Source organism: Phyllobates terribilis, unplaced genomic scaffold (assembly GCF_046119375.1).
Source record: "Phyllobates terribilis strain yellow unplaced genomic scaffold, ASM4611937v1 Scaffold_8__6_contigs__length_399053987, whole genome shotgun sequence".
In the NCBI taxonomy this organism is placed as follows: Eukaryota; Metazoa; Chordata; class Amphibia; order Anura; family Dendrobatidae; genus Phyllobates; species Phyllobates terribilis.
The window spans coordinates 172,983,903-173,003,099 of record NW_027362768.1 but is presented as its reverse complement, the minus strand read 5'-3'; the positions used below and the strand labels follow the sequence as shown (position 1 = coordinate 173,003,099).

The 19,197-nt window shown below is 47.9% G+C and overlaps 1 protein-coding gene across 2 annotated transcripts in view; it reads left to right on the top strand.

Moving 5' to 3' along the window:
* LOC141157026 (FRAS1-related extracellular matrix protein 1-like) overlaps positions 1–19,197 on the top strand; it is a 264,796-nt gene that overhangs the window by 43,871 nt on the left and 201,728 nt on the right. For both annotated transcript variants that reach the window (XM_073643738.1, XM_073643739.1), the window contains exons 7-14: positions 97–205; positions 601–732; positions 3,028–3,372; positions 11,908–12,050; positions 13,817–14,013; positions 14,197–14,287; positions 15,291–15,458; positions 16,293–16,501. In XM_073643738.1, the coding sequence (XP_073499839.1) occupies positions 97–205; positions 601–732; positions 3,028–3,372; positions 11,908–12,050; positions 13,817–14,013; positions 14,197–14,287; positions 15,291–15,458; positions 16,293–16,501 (1,394 nt within the window). The remainder of the gene's footprint in view (positions 1–96; positions 206–600; positions 733–3,027; positions 3,373–11,907; positions 12,051–13,816; positions 14,014–14,196; positions 14,288–15,290; positions 15,459–16,292; positions 16,502–19,197) is intronic.

Below are 19,197 nucleotides of genomic sequence, written 5' to 3'. Positions count from 1 at the left end.
CCCAGGTTGGACAGATCCTCCCTTTACATAATTGGTGCAATCTGCATTACAGGGAGGAACTATCAGTGAAATGCAACTTCATTTTGATTTTTTCAGGTTGATTTTCAAGCAATTGATAGTCATTTTCTAACCAGTCCCCCAATAATGGTCCATTTCTCCATAAGGACGGCAGAGACAAATGCTCCAAGAGTGTCTTGGAATATGGGTAAGTATCTATCCCAAAATTATAACCTTTTCCCCAGAAATTTAGAAAATGGGGACATAATGAAACCAGGCAATGATGTGTAAGGGTAGCAATCAATGCAGCAGCGGAGGAGTGTGTTGATCTTGTCAGGAGCAGTGACTTGTCCACCAAAGTGAAGGTGATGATGGGCGGCATGTGACAGGTGCAATTGCAAGATGTGAGAAGGATTAATGGAGACCGATAGTTACATAACTGGAGAAGCAAAATTCCTACCAGTGCAGAGTATTTTAGAAGAAATGCATCAATCTTGTGGGCAGTAATAGACTCAGCATTACATAGTAGAAAGAGCAGGAACTGACAGAACAAGCCTACCTAGTGCTGTTTTACCTGCTGACCTGGATGAATCTGCTCCGCAGGTCTGAACTTACTGGAGGGGCAGTCGCGACCCATAACCTGGGAAGTTTTCCAGATTGTGGATAACGATAATCTTCATGCTGTTCGACTGGTAACTGTAGATGGGCTGCATCATGGACGTCTCACAGTTAAAGGTAAGTACATCGTCATTTTAATTTTTGCAAGCTCCAATAGAGTGTAAGGGAGCAGGGTAATCAACAGCACAGAGGATTTCAGGAAAGAATGAACAGATTTTGTAGACATCACTAGAGATAAGGGAATCTCCCAAAATTTTATCAGCCAGCAGATTTACTTATGTCCTAATAAATTCAGTCCGCAATGAAAGTTCCCCTTATATCAATCAAAAAACATTAATTATTGTAGGGGATCTCTCCAGACCCCAAATCATAATAAACGGAGGGGAGGAAGGGAGCTAAAAAAAAAAAAAAAATGTTTAGTTACTTGTCCTAAGCAGCTCCCCAATCCCTGGTGTAAGAAGCGGCGGGTGCGTAAGGAGTCAGGGGAGGGCCTAGGGCAGGTGAGGTTAATGGTTTATTTTTATTATTTTAAACCCTCAAAAGAATTCAGCAAGATGACAATGGGTTGACCATCATGTTACTGAATTTGTGCAAATTAAATCCAGAAAATTTCAGTATCACCAGAATCTGACATTTTTGGGAAATTCATAACATTCAATTTGTTATGGATCGATTTGCTGATCTGTAGAAGACGCCTCAAGCGACTTGTCCTCAACTTTGCACAGTCTTCGATTCCTCTTCTCTTGTTGTAACAGAACTTTTTCATCTTTACCTTTTATGTTTTTCTTGTTTGTCTTTTGTTTCCAGTTCATCATCTTTTTTTTCTCTTCCACCTCTTTTTCATTCTAAATCTTTTCCATTTTCATTTTTTCCTTCCCACTTTCTTTCCTTCTTCATCGTCTTCCATAATATCTTTAATTTATTTTTATTTTTCATTTTTTTCTACTTTTACATCTAATTTATTCATATTCAGCTCTATTATTGGTGGAGTCATAAATTAATTATCTTATAAGTAGCCATTTTAAGAAGTCTCAGAGCTTTTTTCAATAATCCCTTCTAAATATATTTGTAATGTAGTGTAAGTGTATCACCAATCGCCATCTTCTTTGGTTTCCACACAGTATGGGGCGGTGCTGCCCTTATAATATAAGTGTAACACGGCTCCATAGACTTAGGCTGTGTGCCCACGTAGCATTTTTCAAGCGTATATGCTGCGGAATTTCCGCAGCGTAAACGCTTGAAAAACGCATGTATATCCGCACCCCATGGTCCCCAATGGGATTCCTCAAGTTCTATGCACATGCTGCGGATTTTTCCGCAGCGTTTATGCCGCGTTCAAAAATCCGCAGCATGTCATTTAATTTTGCGTTTCCGCAAGCGGAATTGCCTTTGTCCAATGCATAAAAAACGCAAGGCAATTCCGCATGTGGAAAACGCGTGATAAACGCGCGAAAAATGCGCGATAAACGCGTGCGGAATTCCGCATGCGTTTTTCCGGGAGAGGACTTGCATTTATGCAGCAGAAATTTTCTGCTTCATAAATGCAACGTGGGCACATAGCCTAACACTGAGAAAGTGACTTCCGGTTCACACATTAACCCCTGCGTGAGCCTGATGGCCTGATTTCAAGTCACATGGTCCAGAAGATGACCGGAGTGACACTGGAGATCGGAGAAGATGGCGATCATTGAGTATTTTATAATACATTTTGACTAAGCTACATACATAATTAGGAGGAATTAAGAGACAAAAATGAGGTCAGACATCTTCTTGAAATTCATTGCGGCGGGAGAAGAGTGTGTTGATCTTGTCGCAAGCAGTGACCTCATCCACTCATGTACCGGAGCGGCACTGGAGATTGGAGAAGATGGCGATCGGCAAGTATTTTAATACATTTTGATTAAACTACATACATAATTAGGAGGAATTAAGACGCAAAAATAAATGAGGTCAGACATCTTCTTGAAATTCATTGCGGCAGGAGAAGAGTGTGTCGATCTTGTCACAGGCAGTGACCTCATCCACTCATGTGATGATGCTTTTGAGGCTAGGGATGGCTACATGCTAGGCAATGTCAAGATGTGAGGAAAGAGTTGAATTGAAGTAGAAGATGATAAAATGAGACATCTGTAACGGGAGGAACAAGGTCACCAGCAGCACAGAGAATTTAAGAAGAATGTGCTAATTTTGGGGGACTATAGTTATCCATCCGCTTGTAGTGAGAACAAGACTGCACGTGACAGACACTGAGAGTTACTTAGTGGAAGGAGCAAGGTCCAAAGCAGCACAGAGTATGTCAGGGTTAGAGTAATGATGCGAGATTATGTCATTATATTATGTATAATGATGACGTAATGATGCGAGATTATGCCTCTCACTTATTCAGTGGCTTCTTTGTGCTTTTTTCCTCAGGATCAAAGGCTTTTATATTCACAGTCGAGGACATCAGGGACGGGGCCGTCCGCTACCATCACGATGACAGCGACACATCTAAGGACTACATTGTGTTCCGGATTTTCGATGGCAGACACAGTATTCGCCACAAGTTTCCCATAAACATCCTTCCTAAAGACGACAGCCCGCCATTCCTAGTCAACAACGTTGGGTTCGAAGCCGTGGAAGGCGGCGCCATCGCTATAGAGCGAGACATGTTAATGGCGTCAGATTTGGACTCCAGCGATGATCACATTCTCTACAATATCAGCAGTCCACCGAAGGCCGGAGAGCTGGTGAAGAGATATTCTGCTGAAAGTCCAGGTACATGAAAGATGCAAGAGATCCAGCTAAGAACCGACCAACACTGATACTGGCAGGAATAGGAGGCGGGCAATCCAGAAAGTCATTCATGTTACTTTAGCGCTTGTTCACATGTTGCATTTTTTATGTGTTTTTTTCTGTGAGGGAAGAACTCACTGACGTGCCCCTGGGCCTGCTGTGTCGCGCAGCGTCTCGCGCACGGGGGCTTACCCGGAACCGGATCAGATGAGGGTTGTAGTCTCCGAGTGGCGGGGACCCGGTCCGTGCCCAGGGGGTCAGACTCAGTGTGTGGCAGTCTTGATAGATGTTATTTGAGTGTTGACTACGCCACCCGTTGATTTGCAGCTATGGAGCTGCCGCTGCAGGGCAGACCGCTGAGGCCGGTGTAGAATTGTGCAGCGTGATAGTATAACCCCCAACGGGAGGGGTATGGCCTCAGGGCAGCCGACGTGGAAGATGGGGGTAGCAGGAACCACTCAGAGACAGTGCGGTGTAATTCAGGGTCTTTACTGGTAACAACGATAGACCCTCCCGGAGTACTTGCTAGCGAACGGGGCCTGGTCAGTCCTTGAGCAGATGGGATCTCCCCTGGCCAGGCGGAGTTGTAGGCCTCCCAAACTGACTGTACTCTTCTGGCTACCGTGCTAGAAGCAGATATAAGTAGCCCACGTCCCTGAGTGTACCGTGTGGTGCTCACCCGTATGGCCGGTGACTCGGGGCCTTCTATTGGCTTCCGCTCCACGATGGCGGTGCTGGTCCCACACGTGTGACCGTGCCTTCGGGTTTCTGGGCCTGAGGACCTGAAATCCCCTGCCGGTCGGCTTCTGCTGCTGGGTAAGAGTTAGTCCCCACAGCCTCGGACGCCGGGTCCGGTAAGAAAGCTTCTCAGTCAGGGCGAGCTCTGCAGCTGCCAGCCCCTGACTCGTAGTAGTATTGCTCCCACTGAGCTCCTGCTGTTTCTTCCTATGACTGTTTCTTGTCTCTACTCTCCTTGACTCCTAACCCTGCTCCAGCCCCGGGTTTATATAGGGGAAGTTCTTCCCCTCCCAAGACTGGGCAGGAGGTGTGGCATGCACAGGATCCCTGACCAAAGGACCTCCCACCTGCTCTCAGACATAACATCTCTATCACTGTGGCAACCAGACCCCTGGGGTGTCACATTCCCCCCTAGTGAAATTTAGTACTCCGGGACTAAACATATTTTAGAAAAAACATAACAAGGTATAAACAATAATAGTACAATAAGAAAAACATATAAAGATGGTCACGGCGTGTCCGCAACCGGGTGCAGTTTTGAAAAGCAAGGTGTCCATTTCACCAAAACAGGGAGACGTAACCAGGTAGGGGTCTGTCCTACCCCGAGTCCTTAACAGTCTTTAGTCCGTCCTGGGTTACGCTCCAACTATGTACAAGGATTCCCGGTAAATCCACCAAGGACTCCTACAAATAACTAGAAACACAAAATTATACACAAGCAACAATACACAGGTAAACATAAATAAAACAATTTATACACTTCAAATCCTCCACCGTGCGGGTAACTGGCCTCTAGTGGCCCTAGTGGACCTACGGAGCTGACTGCCTAGCCCTGAACTACAGGGTGTAGGAGCTGTCAAGGGTAAACTGGGCAGCTGTCTACCGGCTCTTTGGCTCACTAGGGATATGGCAGGCTCACTGCAAGCAGAGGGTTGATCCTCCTGGTCTGCGGGTGTGGGGTCTTCTGCCTCCTGGACCGGCTGTTCTTCCAGCTCTACCTGTTGCTCCGTAGGTGCTTGGGATGCTGGTTGGAGGAAGGTGAGTACGGGTACCACAACTGCACCATTGACTTGAGTCCAAGACCGAGGGAAGTCCCCGAGCACAGTACTAACCATATCTTCCCTTTCCTCTACGGGTCGATGGTCTTCTTGTTCCTCTTCAGGGTTCCTCAGTTGTTCGGGACACTTCTTCAGGTGGTCCCGGGATACAATAGCTGTGGTTTCCCCTCCGTCTTTACTGATGGTACAAACCTTCGGGTTCTCGTGGCTTGAGGGCAGTACGGTGTACGGGTCCTTTTCCCACTGGTCGTCCAACTTGTGGAGCCGTCTCTTCCTCTTCAAGACCTGCTCTCCGGGTACCAGGGGAACAGCGGGAGCATACTGGTTGTAAGTTTTCTCTTGTCTTTCCCTAGCCTGACAGAGACTTCGCTCCACGCTCTCCTGTACTCTCCGGTACTGCTGCTGCCTCTCCGTGTCCCAGTCTGTTTCTGGTGAAGTGTCCTCGGGTGTCAGGACTCCCATTTCCAGGTCAACAGGTAACTTACCAGGTCTTGCCCTCATTAGGTAAGCCGGGGTACAGTTGGTGGAACCTACCGGGATGTGGTTGTATAGGTCCACCAGATCGGGCAACTTCTCAGGCCACAGACTGCGTTCTTCCAGGGGCAACGTTTTTAAAAGATCCATTACCACCTGGTTCATTTTCTCACAAAGTCCATTAGTTTGCGGATAGTAGGGTGTCGTCCTTATCTTCCGGCAGCCATACAGATTGCAGAATTCCTGGAAGACCTCCGCTTCAAAGGCAGGTCCCTGGTCCGTCAGCACTTGGTCCGGGTACCCGTGTGGACGGCAAAAGTGCTGCTGGAAGGCTCTAGCTGCTGTTTGAGCCGTTAAGTCCTTGACGGGGACGACAACCAAGAACCGGGAGTAATGATCCACGATGGTTAACGCGTAGACGTAGCCACTTCTGCTTGGGGTCAGTTTTACATGATCCAAGGCTACCAGTTCCAACGGTTGCCGGGTGACGATGGACTGTAGGGGAGTCTTCTGGCTGGCACGGTCCTTCCTTCTCAGGTTGCACGGGCCACAGTCTCTGCACCACTTCTCAATGGTTCCCCTCATGCCTACCCAGTGGAATCGCTCGCGCAGCAGGAACTCCAGCTTCTTCCACCCGAAGTGTCCAGCTCCGTCGTGGTATGCCTCCATCACCATGGCTGCGTCTCTTCGTGGCACCACTACTTGCCAGAGTAGTTCATGCGTCCGGGAGTTAACCATTCTGCGGCACAACTTCCCCTTGTAAAGGAACAGTCGACTCTTCTCTGCCCATAGTTGTTTGGCTTCCTCCGGAGCGTCTGGTTCAAGGCAAGCCTCCGGGCGAGTCAGCATCTCCTTCACCAGTCGGACGGCAGGGTCGCTGTCTTGCGTTTCCGCCCAGTTGTAGTGAGGTAAGGGGTTCAACGTAGCAGCCTGCTTACTCCTTACCCGGTGGGAATACTGGATAGTCCCATGACGGTGGAACGCAGGGAGTTCAACTTCTTCCAGTCCCTCCGGATCTTCTCCTTCGTCCGGCAGGTTGGGCATCCTGGACAGGGCATCCGCGTTGGTATTGGAGCGTCCGGCCCGGTATTTGATTGTGAACTCGTAGTTGGACAGACGGGCCATCCACCTCTGCTCCAGGGCACCGAGTCTTGCCGTGTCCAGGTGTGTCAACGGGTTGTTATCCGTGTACACGGTGAACCGGGAAGAAGCGAGGTAATGCTTAAAGCGCTCGGTGACTGCCCATACTACGGCCAGGAACTCTAGCTTAAATGAGCTGTAATTCTCGGGGTTCCTTTCGGTGGGTCGCAGTTTTCGGCTGGCGTAGGCGATTACTCGTTCCTTCCCCTGCTGGATCTGGGACAGTACGGCTCCTAGCCCGATGTTACTGGCGTCGGTGTAGAGGATAAAGGGCTGGCTATAATCCGGGTACGCCAGGATTTCGTCCCCCGTGAGGGCCATCTTCAGCTGGCGGAAGGACTCTTCTTCCAGCTCCTCCCATTTGAAGGGCGGCTTCTGGTTCTTGGCCTTCCGGGACTGGCTTATCAGGAGGTCCTGCATAGGTGCTGCCTTTTTGGTGAAACCGGGAATAAACCTTCGGTAGTAGCCTACCAACCCGAGGAACTGCCGCACTTCTTTTACGCTGGAGGGGCTTGGCCATTCCTTAATTGCGGTGATCTTATCAGGGTCGGGAGCCACTCCGTCAGCGCTCACCACGTGTCCCAGGTACTGCACCTTTGGTTTCAGGAGGTGACACTTGGAGGGTTTCACCTTTAGGCCGTAACTTGCCAGAGCTTCGAACACTTCCGCCAGGTGTTTCAGGTGGTCCTCATACGTCTTGGAATATACGATGACATCGTCCAGGTACAACAAGACCGTCTCGAAGTTTCTGTGGCCCAGACAACACTCCATTAGTCGTTGGAAGCTTCCTGGTGCGTTGCAGAGTCCGAACGGCATGCAGGTGAACTCGCTAAGTCACATCGGGGTGGTGAATGCGGTCTTCTCCCGGTCCGCCTCTGCTACAGGAACCTGCCAGTACCCGCTAGTGAGATCCAAGGTAGAGAAGAAGTTAGCAGATCTTAAAGCAGCCAATGACTCCTCTATCCTTGGTAAGGGGTACGCATCCTTGTGTGTGATACGGTTGATTTTCCGGTAATCTACACACATCCTCATGGTGTTGTCTTTTTTTCTGACTAAGACTAGTGGAGCTGCCCAGGGGCTACAGCTATCCCTGATCACCCCAGCCTCCTTCATGTCTCTAAGCATCCCCTTGGCGTGTTGGTAGTGGGCAGGGGGTACGGGTCGATACCTCTCTTTTATAGGAGGATGGTCTCCCGTGGGGATGTGGTGTTCTACCCCCTTGACTCGCCCGAAGTCTAACGGGTGTTTACTGAACACTCTCTCGTACTCTTGAACCACCCGATAGACTCCTTGTTTCTGGTGTGCGGGAGTGGAGTCAGTACCCAGATGTAGTTGCTGACACCAGTCCTCCATGTTTTTCTTAGAGCCGTTACCTTCCTCCGGGTGAGATGGAGGCAAGGGTTCCACAGATTGTATAGAATTTTGGTTAATGGTATATAATTTAGCTAGCGTGGCATACCGGGGCAGATACACTTCCCTCTCCCCGATATTTATTATGCGAACGGGCACCCTCCCATGGCGTACATCAACCACCCCCCGTGCTGTCAAAATGGTGGGCCTACTGTCCGAGTAAACTGGTTCTACCATTGCCTGGTAATCCCTACCTCTCAGACCAATAGCTGCCCGGCACCAAATCATCATTTCACTTTTTGGGGGCATGGCAATAGGAAAAGGGTCACACATTCTTACGCTACCAATCTCACCGCCGGAGAGTTCCACCTGTTGCCGTCGCATCAGTGCCCGGATCTCTTTCTGGAGCACCCGCTGCTCGCCGGAGCTGGCGTTCTTGGCAACCTGCTGTAAAAGGAAAATCACCTCTGCAAGACAATTTTCAATTACATTAGTTCCTAGAGTTATTTTTGGGTGACTCTCATGTTTGTCAATATCTACAATGATCAGTCCCTGTGCTGCCAGTTCGACTCTACCGATTTTGATGGTCGCCTCTTTAAATCCGATCTGTGGCACGGGCTGGCCATTGCTGGCGATGATACTCAAGTCGTCGTCAGGGTAGCGGGTAATATCCGAGTCATTCCAGTACTGCTTAAAGAGCACGTACGGGATGGTGGTGACCTGCGACCCGGTGTCCAGTAGGGCACTCATGGGAATGCCATCCAGTACCACAGGCAAGACTGGACGTCCTCCCACATATCTGTCGCGCCAGTTCGATGGGCTGGTGATCTTTTTCCTGGGGGTTGGCCCTCTACCCCAGGTTGTGCCCGTTTAAAGAACAGTACCTTGCCATATGTCCGGGTTGATTGCAGCGGCGGCAGATGGGTCGTCCGTCCTCGCTGTATCGGTCACTGGGTCTTCCTCTGGCCGGTGGGGTCCTCCTTGGTCGACGCCACGGGATGTCCTCCGGTCCGGATGCCAGCTGGATCTTCCCTGGGGTGGAAACCTGTAAAGACTGCACAGTTCGGGTTAGCGCAGCAACGCTCTTAGCTAGCTCTTGGACCTGATGGTGTAGGTCTGGAGCCGGGTCATTGTCCAAAGCCTGCGCATCAGCTCCCACAGGCCCTGCCGACAAGGGCGCCGCCTCCTGGTGGTAAGTAATAGCTGGGCGCCTGTGGGTCATAACGCCACCCGGTGCCGGTTCTCGGAGCACCCGGATGGCTCTGTCCTTGAACTGTGCAAAGCCCAGATGGGGATCCTGTAAGGCCATCGCCCGCAACTGGGTTCGGTGGGCATTACAATACAGTCCCTCTATAAATTGTTCAGTCAACAGCCTGTCCTCGTTTCCCACTCCATCAGGGTCGGTCTGCTTAATGGCCCTCAGGGCCTCTTGTAGGTTTAGTGCATAGTCCCTTATACTCTCCTGCGCTCGCTGCTTGCACCCGTAGAATCTAAGCTTAATCTCGGCTGAGGTGCGGGTATCAAAGGTATCCTTCAGCCGGGTTAGTATCCCTGCGACAGTCTTCCTCCCAGGTGGCCAGGATTTTACTTCCCTTTTAGCTGCCCCGGTTAGTTGGGCCACCAGGATGCTCACTTTTTGCTCTTCTGTGAGGGGGTACACCTGGAAGAGGCTATCCAGCGTTTCTCTAAAGTCATGCAGGGTATGTGACTCCCCTGAGTACTGGGGTAGCCAAGCTGCTCCCGGGATATAGGGCATGGTGAAGGGCATAACTGCAGCAGCGGTGGCGCTGGCGGGGGTTGAGGCAGTGAAGCTCTCCTCCGTATCCGACATCTTCCTCCCCCCTAGTGGACCGTGGCCTACCTTGCGATGATCCTGTTCCGTAGGCCGCGGCTCCGCAGTAGATCGTCAGGGTTGAGGACCTTCCGTCGCGCTCCGGTGACGTCGGCGTCTGCTGGGCTCCTTCCAGGACCTTACGCAACGTCCGGACGTGAGGCGGGGCTTCAGTTCTCGCGCGCTTTCGAAGTCCACGCCCCTCTTCTTCCCGCGCGGCGTCCTCAAGATGGCGTCCAATGGCGGGAAAACTCCACGGATGGCGGGAAGAAGGCCGAAGATGGCGCCGGATGGCGGGAAAACTTCGCGGATGGCGGGAAGAAGGCAGAAGATGGCGCCGGATGGCGGGAAACCTCACCACTGGTAAGTTTGAACAGTCTTTGCTTTTCAGGCACGCAGTACCCGGTGGTTGCGGGCACGAGATCCTGCCGACTACGCCAAAGTTGACGCGCCCCTGGGCCTGCTGTGTCGCGCAGCGTCTCGCGCACGGGGGCTTACCCGGAACCGGATCAGATGAGGGTTGTAGTCTCCGAGTGGCGGGGACCCGGTCCGTGCCCAGGGGGTCAGACTCAGTGTGTGGCAGTCTTGATAGATGTTATTTGAGTGTTGACTACGCCACCCGTTGATTTGCAGCTATGGAGCTGCCGCTGCAGGGCAGACCGCTGAGGCCGGTGTAGAATTGTGCAGCGTGATAGTATAACCCCCAACGGGAGGGGTATGTCCTCAGGGCAGCCGACGTGGAAGATGGGGGTAGCAGGAACCACTCAGAGACGGTGCGGTGTAATTCAGGGTCTTTACTGGTAACAACGATAGACCCTCCCGGAGTACTTGCTAGCGAACGGGGCCCGGTCAGTCCTTGAGCAGATGGGATCTCCCCTGGCCAGGCGGAGTTGTAGGCCTCCCAAACTGACTGTACTCTTCTGGCTACCGTGCTAGAAGCGGATATAAGTAGCCCACGTCCCTGAGTGTACCGTGTGGTGCTCACCCGTATGGCCGGTGACTCGGGGCCTTCTATGGGCTTCCGCTCCACGATGGCGGTGCTGGTCCCACACGTGTGACCGTGCCTTCGGGTTTCTGGGCCTGAGGACCTGAAATCCCCTGCCGGTCGGCTTCTGCTGCTGGGTAAGAGTTAGTCCCCACAGCCTCGGACGCCGGGTCCGGTAAGAAAGCTTCTCAGTCAGGGCGAGCTCTGCAGCTGCCAGCCCCTGACTCGTAGTAGTATTGCTCCCACTGAGCTCCTGCTGTTTCTTCCTATGACTGTTTCTTGTCTCTACTCTCCTTGACTCCTAACCCTGCTCCAGCCCCGGGTTTATATAGGGGAAGTTCTTCCCCTCCCAAGACTGGGCAGGAGGTGTGGCATGCACAGGATCCCTGACCAAAGGACCTCCCACCTGCTCTCAGACATAACATCTCTATCACTGTGGAAACCAGACCCCTGGGGTGTCACACTCACCATATTACTACAATAACAAAATGAATGAGATCTCTAAAATCTTAATGACACGTTACTTTTGATTTCTTGCAGTTTTTTTATCTGTGATGCATTTCAGCATGTAAGCTCTTTCACTGCATTTATTGCAGTTTTTCCTTATTGACATGAAAATGGGTTAGCAGAAAAAAGGTCCAAAAATGCATCGAAAACACAAACTTGTTAAAAAAAAAAAAACACATGTAATGAGGCGAAAAGAGAGTTGGACTGCATTCAGACTACATTTCATTTATAGTCTGTAAATAGGGAGACGCATAGATCCGCAAAGGAGCTGTATACACCAAACGGTAGCAGAGGTTTGATCAAGATTATTTGCAAAAATGTTTTATCATCTGCTTAGATACGTTGGGAATATAAAAATGTTGCAAGGATAACAGGATAGTATCAGAATATTTTGGGTTTTCAATAATCTTTTTCCCCACTTCTTCTGCCTCTAGGAGTTCCTGTAGAAACTTTCCTGCAGAGAGATCTGTTCCGTGGACTGATTTATTACAGACACTTTGGGGGAGAAATATTCCAGGACACCTTTGAATTTGTGTTATCCGATAGTCATGAACCCCCAAATTATTCAGAGAGACACGTGAGTAGAATTAGTAACGCTGCACCCCCAGAGGACGTCAGAAAATAGTAATGCTCTTGAGGCTGACTAATATCTGAAAGGACAGATTAGAATAAAAGAGAAAGTCTCTTAATTGATCATCAGGTCTGATTAATAGTTATAGGAAGGACCAACCAATATTCAATGCTTATAAGGAGGACTTACCAATAATCCTGAGTTGGGACTAATATTCATAAGGATGGGCTAACATCCATGAGGAGGGACTAATATTCATGACAAGGACTTACTAATATTCGTGAGGAGGGTTCATTAACATTTAAAAGGAGGACTTACTAATATTTATAAGTTGGGACTAACATTAATGAGAGAGGACCAGTACTGACGAGGAAGGAATAATATTCATGAGGAAGGACTGATATTCATGAGGAGGGACTGATATTCATGAGAATGGACTAACATTCATGAGGAGGGACAAATATTCATGAGAAGGGACTGATATTCATGAGGAGGACTGATATTCATGAGGAGGGACAAATATTCATGAGGAGGAACAAATATTCATGAGGAGGGACTAATATTCATGAGGAGGACTGATATTCACGAGGAAGGACTAATATTTATGAGGTAGGACTAATATTCATGAGGAGGACTGATAGTTATGCGGAGGGACTAATATTTCTGAGGAGAGACTGATATTCATAAGGAAGGACTAATGTTTATGAGGAGGACTGATATGCATGAGGAGGACTGATATTCAATAGGTGGGACAAACATTCATGAGCAGGGACAAATATTCATGAGGACTGATATTCATGAGAAGGGACTAATATTCATGAGCAGGGACAAATATTCATGAGGAGGACTGATATTCATGAGAAGGGACTAATATTCATGAGGAGGGACAAATATTCATGAGAAGGGACTGATATTCATGAGGTGGAACTAATATTCATGAGGAGGGACAAATATTCATGAGGAGGGACTGATATTCATGAGGAGGACTGATATTCATGAGGAGGACTGATATTCACAAGGAAGGACTGATATTCACGAGGTAGGACTAATATTTATGAGGAGGACTGATATTTATGCGGAGGGACTAATATTTATGAGGAGGACTGATATTTATGAGGTAGGACTAATATTTATGAGGTAGGACTAATATTCATGAGGAGGACTGATATTTATGCGGAGGGACTAATATTTATGAGGAGGGACTGATATTAATAAGGAAGGACTAATGTTTATGAGGAGGACTGATATTCATGAGGAGGGACTGATATTCATGAGGAGGACTGATATTCATGAGGAGGACTGATATTCACAAGGAAGGACTGATATTCACGAGGTAGGACTAATATTTATGAGGAGGACTGATATTTATGCGGAGGGACTAATATTTATGAGGACTGATATTTATGAGGTAGGACTAATATTTATGAGGTAGGACTAATATTCATGAGGAGGACTGATATTTATGCGGAGGGACTAATATTTATGAGGAGGGACTGACATTAATAAGGAAGGACTAATGTTTATGAGGAGGACTGATATTCATGAGGTGGGACAATATTTATGAGGGACTGATATGTATTAGGAGGGACTAATATTTATGAGGAAGGACTAATATTCATGAATAGGGACTGATATTCATGAAGACTGATATTTATGAAGAGGGACTGATATTCATGAGGACTGATATTCATGAGGAGGACTTATTAATAAGATTCGAGTCATATTATGAGGCCCTCAGTGCACCCCTGAGGACTTGTCCTGTTTTTGTCTAGACGGTTGTCGTTCACATTTCTCCGGTGAAGGATCTGCTACCTAAGGAGGCTTCTGGGACAAGACGACATATATCAGTGAAGGAGAATGAGATTGGCCGCATCACCCGTCAGTACCTCCATTTTACCGACACAGAGTCTCCGGACAGTCAGCTGGTGTACACTGTCAGCAAACCGTGCTCCTCCGCGACATCTCCGGGGTGAAGGTTTATTTTATGGCTCCTATGGTTGTGTTAGGAGTATAGGGTTATTGGTCTGTATAGGATCTTCTGATTCTGAATGTAAAGTTGTTTCTACACAATGAATCACAACACAAGTCTGTCGATACAATGGTAAAGACCAGACAATCCATTGACCTCTAGTGTCCTTCTTCCTTTTTGTAGCCTTCAAGATGCTGGAAAGCTAATATTTCTGGACACCTCAAACCTGTTAGAAAAGGATCCAACAATTTCCAGCCTCAGTTCCTTCACCCAGGTAGACACATGGGGTGACCACCTATCTCCATCCAGACACCTCAAAAATGTCTTAATGGGGATTATGCAAACAACCTCTATTGAGACTGAGGAAAGCCCAGGCATCGGCTAAACAATGTACATCTACGCTGAAAGTTCTTACCCTTTCCCTTGCTAGTTTTTGCCATCACTGTACGATCGCCAATAATCCTAAGAATGGAGGAGCTGCAGCGCTGCTTTAGTGGCCCTTTTACTGTTTTTTTCCTGCACAGCAGCACCTGGGCACCTGCCTGAGCAAGTGACTGCAGCGCAGCCCTGTGCAATGAAGGTGTCTCAGTGCATGGAAAATATAGAAGGGGATGCAGCCCCTTAACCTCGGACCGTCATAGTGTAGTATTGCAGTCTATGTATAAAGCGATCAAATGATTAATTTTTAGTCCCCATAGGGGACTTGAATTTGCAAAGTAAAGAAAAGTTTTTAAAAAATGATCAGTAAATAAAACATCAAAGTTCCAATCACCACCTTTTCCTCATTTAACAAATATAGATTTTTTTTTTCGCCATTTAAATAAAGAAAAAAAAAAAAACCTGCTGTTGAAGTTTAGTAACAAACTAATCACACCGACCTGGAGAATTATGATGTCGGGTCATTTTTAATGCACAATGAATGTCATAAAAACAAAACCCCAAAAAACGATTGTAGAGGTTTCTTTTCTTTTCACCATTTTACCCCATTTACATAAAGTGAATGAAGTCATTTAAAACTACCAACTCGTCCTGCAAAAAAACGAAACCAGCCCTCATACGCTGCTGTGTGGACGGAAAAATAAAAGAAAGTTATGGCTATTGGTAGAAAGGGAGGGAAAAAAAAAACTAAATGCAAAAGCAAAAATTAACCGGGAAAGGAATAGGTTAAAAAAGCCTTAACGTAGCGTGAGGACAGGGGAAGATAGGATGGTTTCTCATGTCGGAGGTCTTGTTATATTTTATGTGTTACTGTTATATTAATGTCTCCCTGTCCCCAGGACGCCGTGAACCATATGAAGGTGGCCTACATGCCGCCCATACAGGACATCGGTCCTGATCCCCTGCACGTCCAGTTTGAGTTTTCTGTTAGCGACCAGCATGGCGGGCGTCTGACCGGGCTCATATTCAGCATAACAGTCATTCCTGTGGATGATCAGGCACCAGAGGTGACGGCATTACACTTTCTTTAACCCCCATCACATAGTTGCCGTCGGCCCAGTATCCTGCTGCGGGCGAGCATGTCCCTAGCTGAAAACGGGGTGGGATTGATGCAAAGCTTAAATTGACCAAATGCTTCTTAAAGATGGGAGTTTGTTACAGTATTATCCACACAATCCTGTGTGATCTAAATACACATTGGGGGAATTTATCATTCATTTTGTGCCTGGTTTATGGCACTTTTTGGGACCAATTAATCAAAACCGGCATTTTACAATTTTTCACTGCAGTTTTGCTGACGTGCCCCTCTAAATGAATTTGGTTCATCTTTCCACTGCCGCTCACCACCGCAAAAAAAAATGTACTCCAGTAAGTGACTGGGAATATACATGGGACCCGCCTGTTTGGACGAAAAATGAAAATGACGCGCAGCTTATATAAATGTAACAAAGGGGCTGATTCATCAGTTTTCGCCAAAACTCAGGGATAAAACTTTGAAATTGTGCATTTTTTGCTCAACACTCAGTTCTGCAGATTTTTTGTGATCAAATTTCTACACAAAATTTTTGGACAATTAAGTGTTGTGCAATAAATTAGTAACTTTTTAAACTGTTTTACCCCAGATTTCTGGCACAAACTTTTTGATAAACCGACCCCTGTGCGTCGTCAATGTGGCGGATGTGAAGATGTAGGAGTCCCTGGTTCCTCTAAGCTCTATATGTGCAGCGCGTCTATAATGCACTGGAGTGATGGAGATTTCTGGTTTCCTGGGATTATTCCTCTCTTACCTGCGTGACGATTATAATGTATTATTCCATAACGCGCCAATGACTCTTCTTCAGATTTCCACCCACCCTGTAAGGACGGAGGAGGGGGCGAGCTGTCTCATTACTGGGGAAAGTCTTGTTATTTCTGATGAAGACACAAAAAGTGAGAATCTGAGAATTGGACTGAAATCTGGACCCCGGTACGGAAATGTGGAGCTTCATGGAGTCCCAATAACTGAGGGGAGCACATTCAGCCTGGAGGAGCTGCGAACCTACAAAGTCCGGTACAAAATCAGCACAAAATGCATTCAAGTTATAGGAAGAGTGAACGACTGATGGAAGAAAAACATTACATTATTATCAGCTTGTACCCCGAGTGTCAGTGTCATTATCCTGTACCCCAAGTATCAGTGTCAGTATACTGTACCCCAAGTATCAGTGTCATTATCCTGTACCCCAAGTGTCATTATCCTGTACCCCGAGTGTCAGTGTCATTATTCTGTACCCCGAGTGTCAGTGTTATTGTCCTGTATCCCAAGTGTAAGTGTCATTATCCTGTACCCCAAGTGTAAGTGTCATTATCCTGTACCCCGAGTGTCAGTGTCATTATCCTGTACCCCAAGTGTCTTTGTTATTATCCTGTACCCCGAGTGTAAGTGTCATTATCCTGTACTCCAAGTGTCTTTGTTATTATCCTGTACCCCGAGTGTCAGTGTCATTATCCTGTACCCCGAGTGTCTTTGTTATTATCCTGTACCCCGAGTGTCAGTGTCATTATCCTGTACCCCAAGTGTCAGTGTCATTATCCTGTACCCCAAGTGTCAGTATCATTATCTCGTACCCCAAGTGTCAGTGTCATTGTACTGTACCCCGAGTGTCAGTGTCATTATCCTGTACCCTGAGTGTCAGTGTCATTATCCTGTACCCCGAGTGTCAGTGTCATTATCCTGTACCCTGAGTGTCAGTGTCATTATCCTGTACCCTGAGTGTCAGTGTCATTATCCCGTACCCCAAGTATCAGTGTTATTATCCTGTACCCCAAGTGTCAGCATCATTATCCTGTACCCCAAGTATCAGTGTCATTATACCATACCCCAAGTGTCAGTGTTAATATCCTGTACCCCAAGTGTCAGCATCATTATCCTGTACCCCAAGTGTCAGTGTCATTATCCTGTACCCCAAGTGTCAGCGTCATTATCCTGTACCCTGAGTGTCAGTGTCATTATACCGTACCCCAAGTGTCAGTGTCATTATTCTGTACCCCGATTGTCACTGTCATTATCCTGTACTCCAAGTGTCAGTGTCATTATCCTGTACCCCGAGTATCAGTGTCATTATCCTGTACCCCGAGTGTCAGTGTCATTATCCTGTACCCCAAGTGTCAGTGTCATTATCCTGTACCCCAAGTGTCAGTGTCATTATCCTGTACCCCGAGTGTCATTATCCCGTACCCCGAGTGTCAGTGTCATTATCCTGTACCCCAAGTGTCAGTGTCATTATCCTGTACCCCGAGTGTCATTATCCCGTACTCCGAGTGCCAGTGTCATTATCCTGTACCCCAAGTGTCAGTGTCATTATCTTGTACCCCAAGTGTCAGGATCATTGTCTTGTATCCCGAGGGTCAGTGTCATTATCCTGTACCCCAAGTGTCAGTGTCATTATCCCGTACTCTGAGTGCCAGTGTCATTATCCTGTCCCCTGAGTGTCAGTGTCATTATCCTGTCCCCCAGTGTCATTATCCTATACCCCAAGTGTCAGTGTCATTATCCTGTCCCCCAGTGTCATTATCCTATACCCCAAGTGTCAGCGTCATTATCCTGTCCCCTGAGTGTCAGTGTCATTATCCTGTCCCCCAGTGTCATTATCCTGTACCCCAAGTGTCAGCGTCATTATCCTGTACCCTGAGTGTCAGTGTCATTATCCTGTCCCCCAGTGTCATTATCCTGTCCCCCAGTGTCATTATCCTGTCCCCCGAGTGTCAGGGTCATTATCCTGTACCCCAAGTGTCAGGGTCATTATCCTGTCCCCTGAGTGTCAGTGTCATTATCCTGTCCCCCAGTGTCATTATCCTGTCCCCCAGTGTCATTATCCTGTCCCCCGAGTGTCAGTGTCATTATCCTGTACCCTGAGTGTCAGTGTCATTATCCTGTACCCCAAGTGTCATTATCCTGTCCCCCAGTGTCATTATCCTGTCCCCCGAGTGTCAGTGTCATTATCTTGTACCCCAGCAGTGCACTACACATCGGTGGCACTATATGGGCCTCTTCATTGCTGTGTCTGGCACTGTGAGGGGCATCTTTGATCCTATTCTGGGTATCTCTGGCATCTGGTTCTGTGGCATGACTTCTGCATGGCATCTATATGAGCACTCTGCCTCTGGGATCATACGAGATATAGTAGGAACTTATGGGGGCAGCCAAGAGACCTTTGTACCTTATTCCCATTAATTTAGAGTCTAAATGAACTTTTCTTTCATCGGTGCATACACAGTATATACTGCCCCCTGTACGACTGGCCGGTCCTTACAAGAGGTCCCCAGTCTCGGTGCAATGTTCCTAATTAATCCCAGCATGTAAGGAGCGATAGGCTTCCCATTATCAGACGTTACGACTTTATCAGTTATTACACGATACCAGACATAATAAAACGCCGCGCAGATGCGCTGGAATCAAACGCTCGCTGCATTACATAAGATAATAAAAATCCTCCCATCTCTGGAGACGGAGAACGTATTGTCTGCGGTGATTGAGCAGAGGGGTCTTCTCGCCCCATTATCAGGAACCACCACAACAGAACAGCTGTGAGTTACACAGCGGAAGAATGGCAAATCCCATAGGTTCTCTCATCTCATGGCACCGAGGGCTGAGAGAGACAAACCTCCTCTGAGATCAAGAGGGGGAAAGTCAGGGAAAATATCCCACCCCCAAGACGAGCCGAGCTCGTCCCTGTCACTGACTGATAGAGGAATGCTCTGACCTGT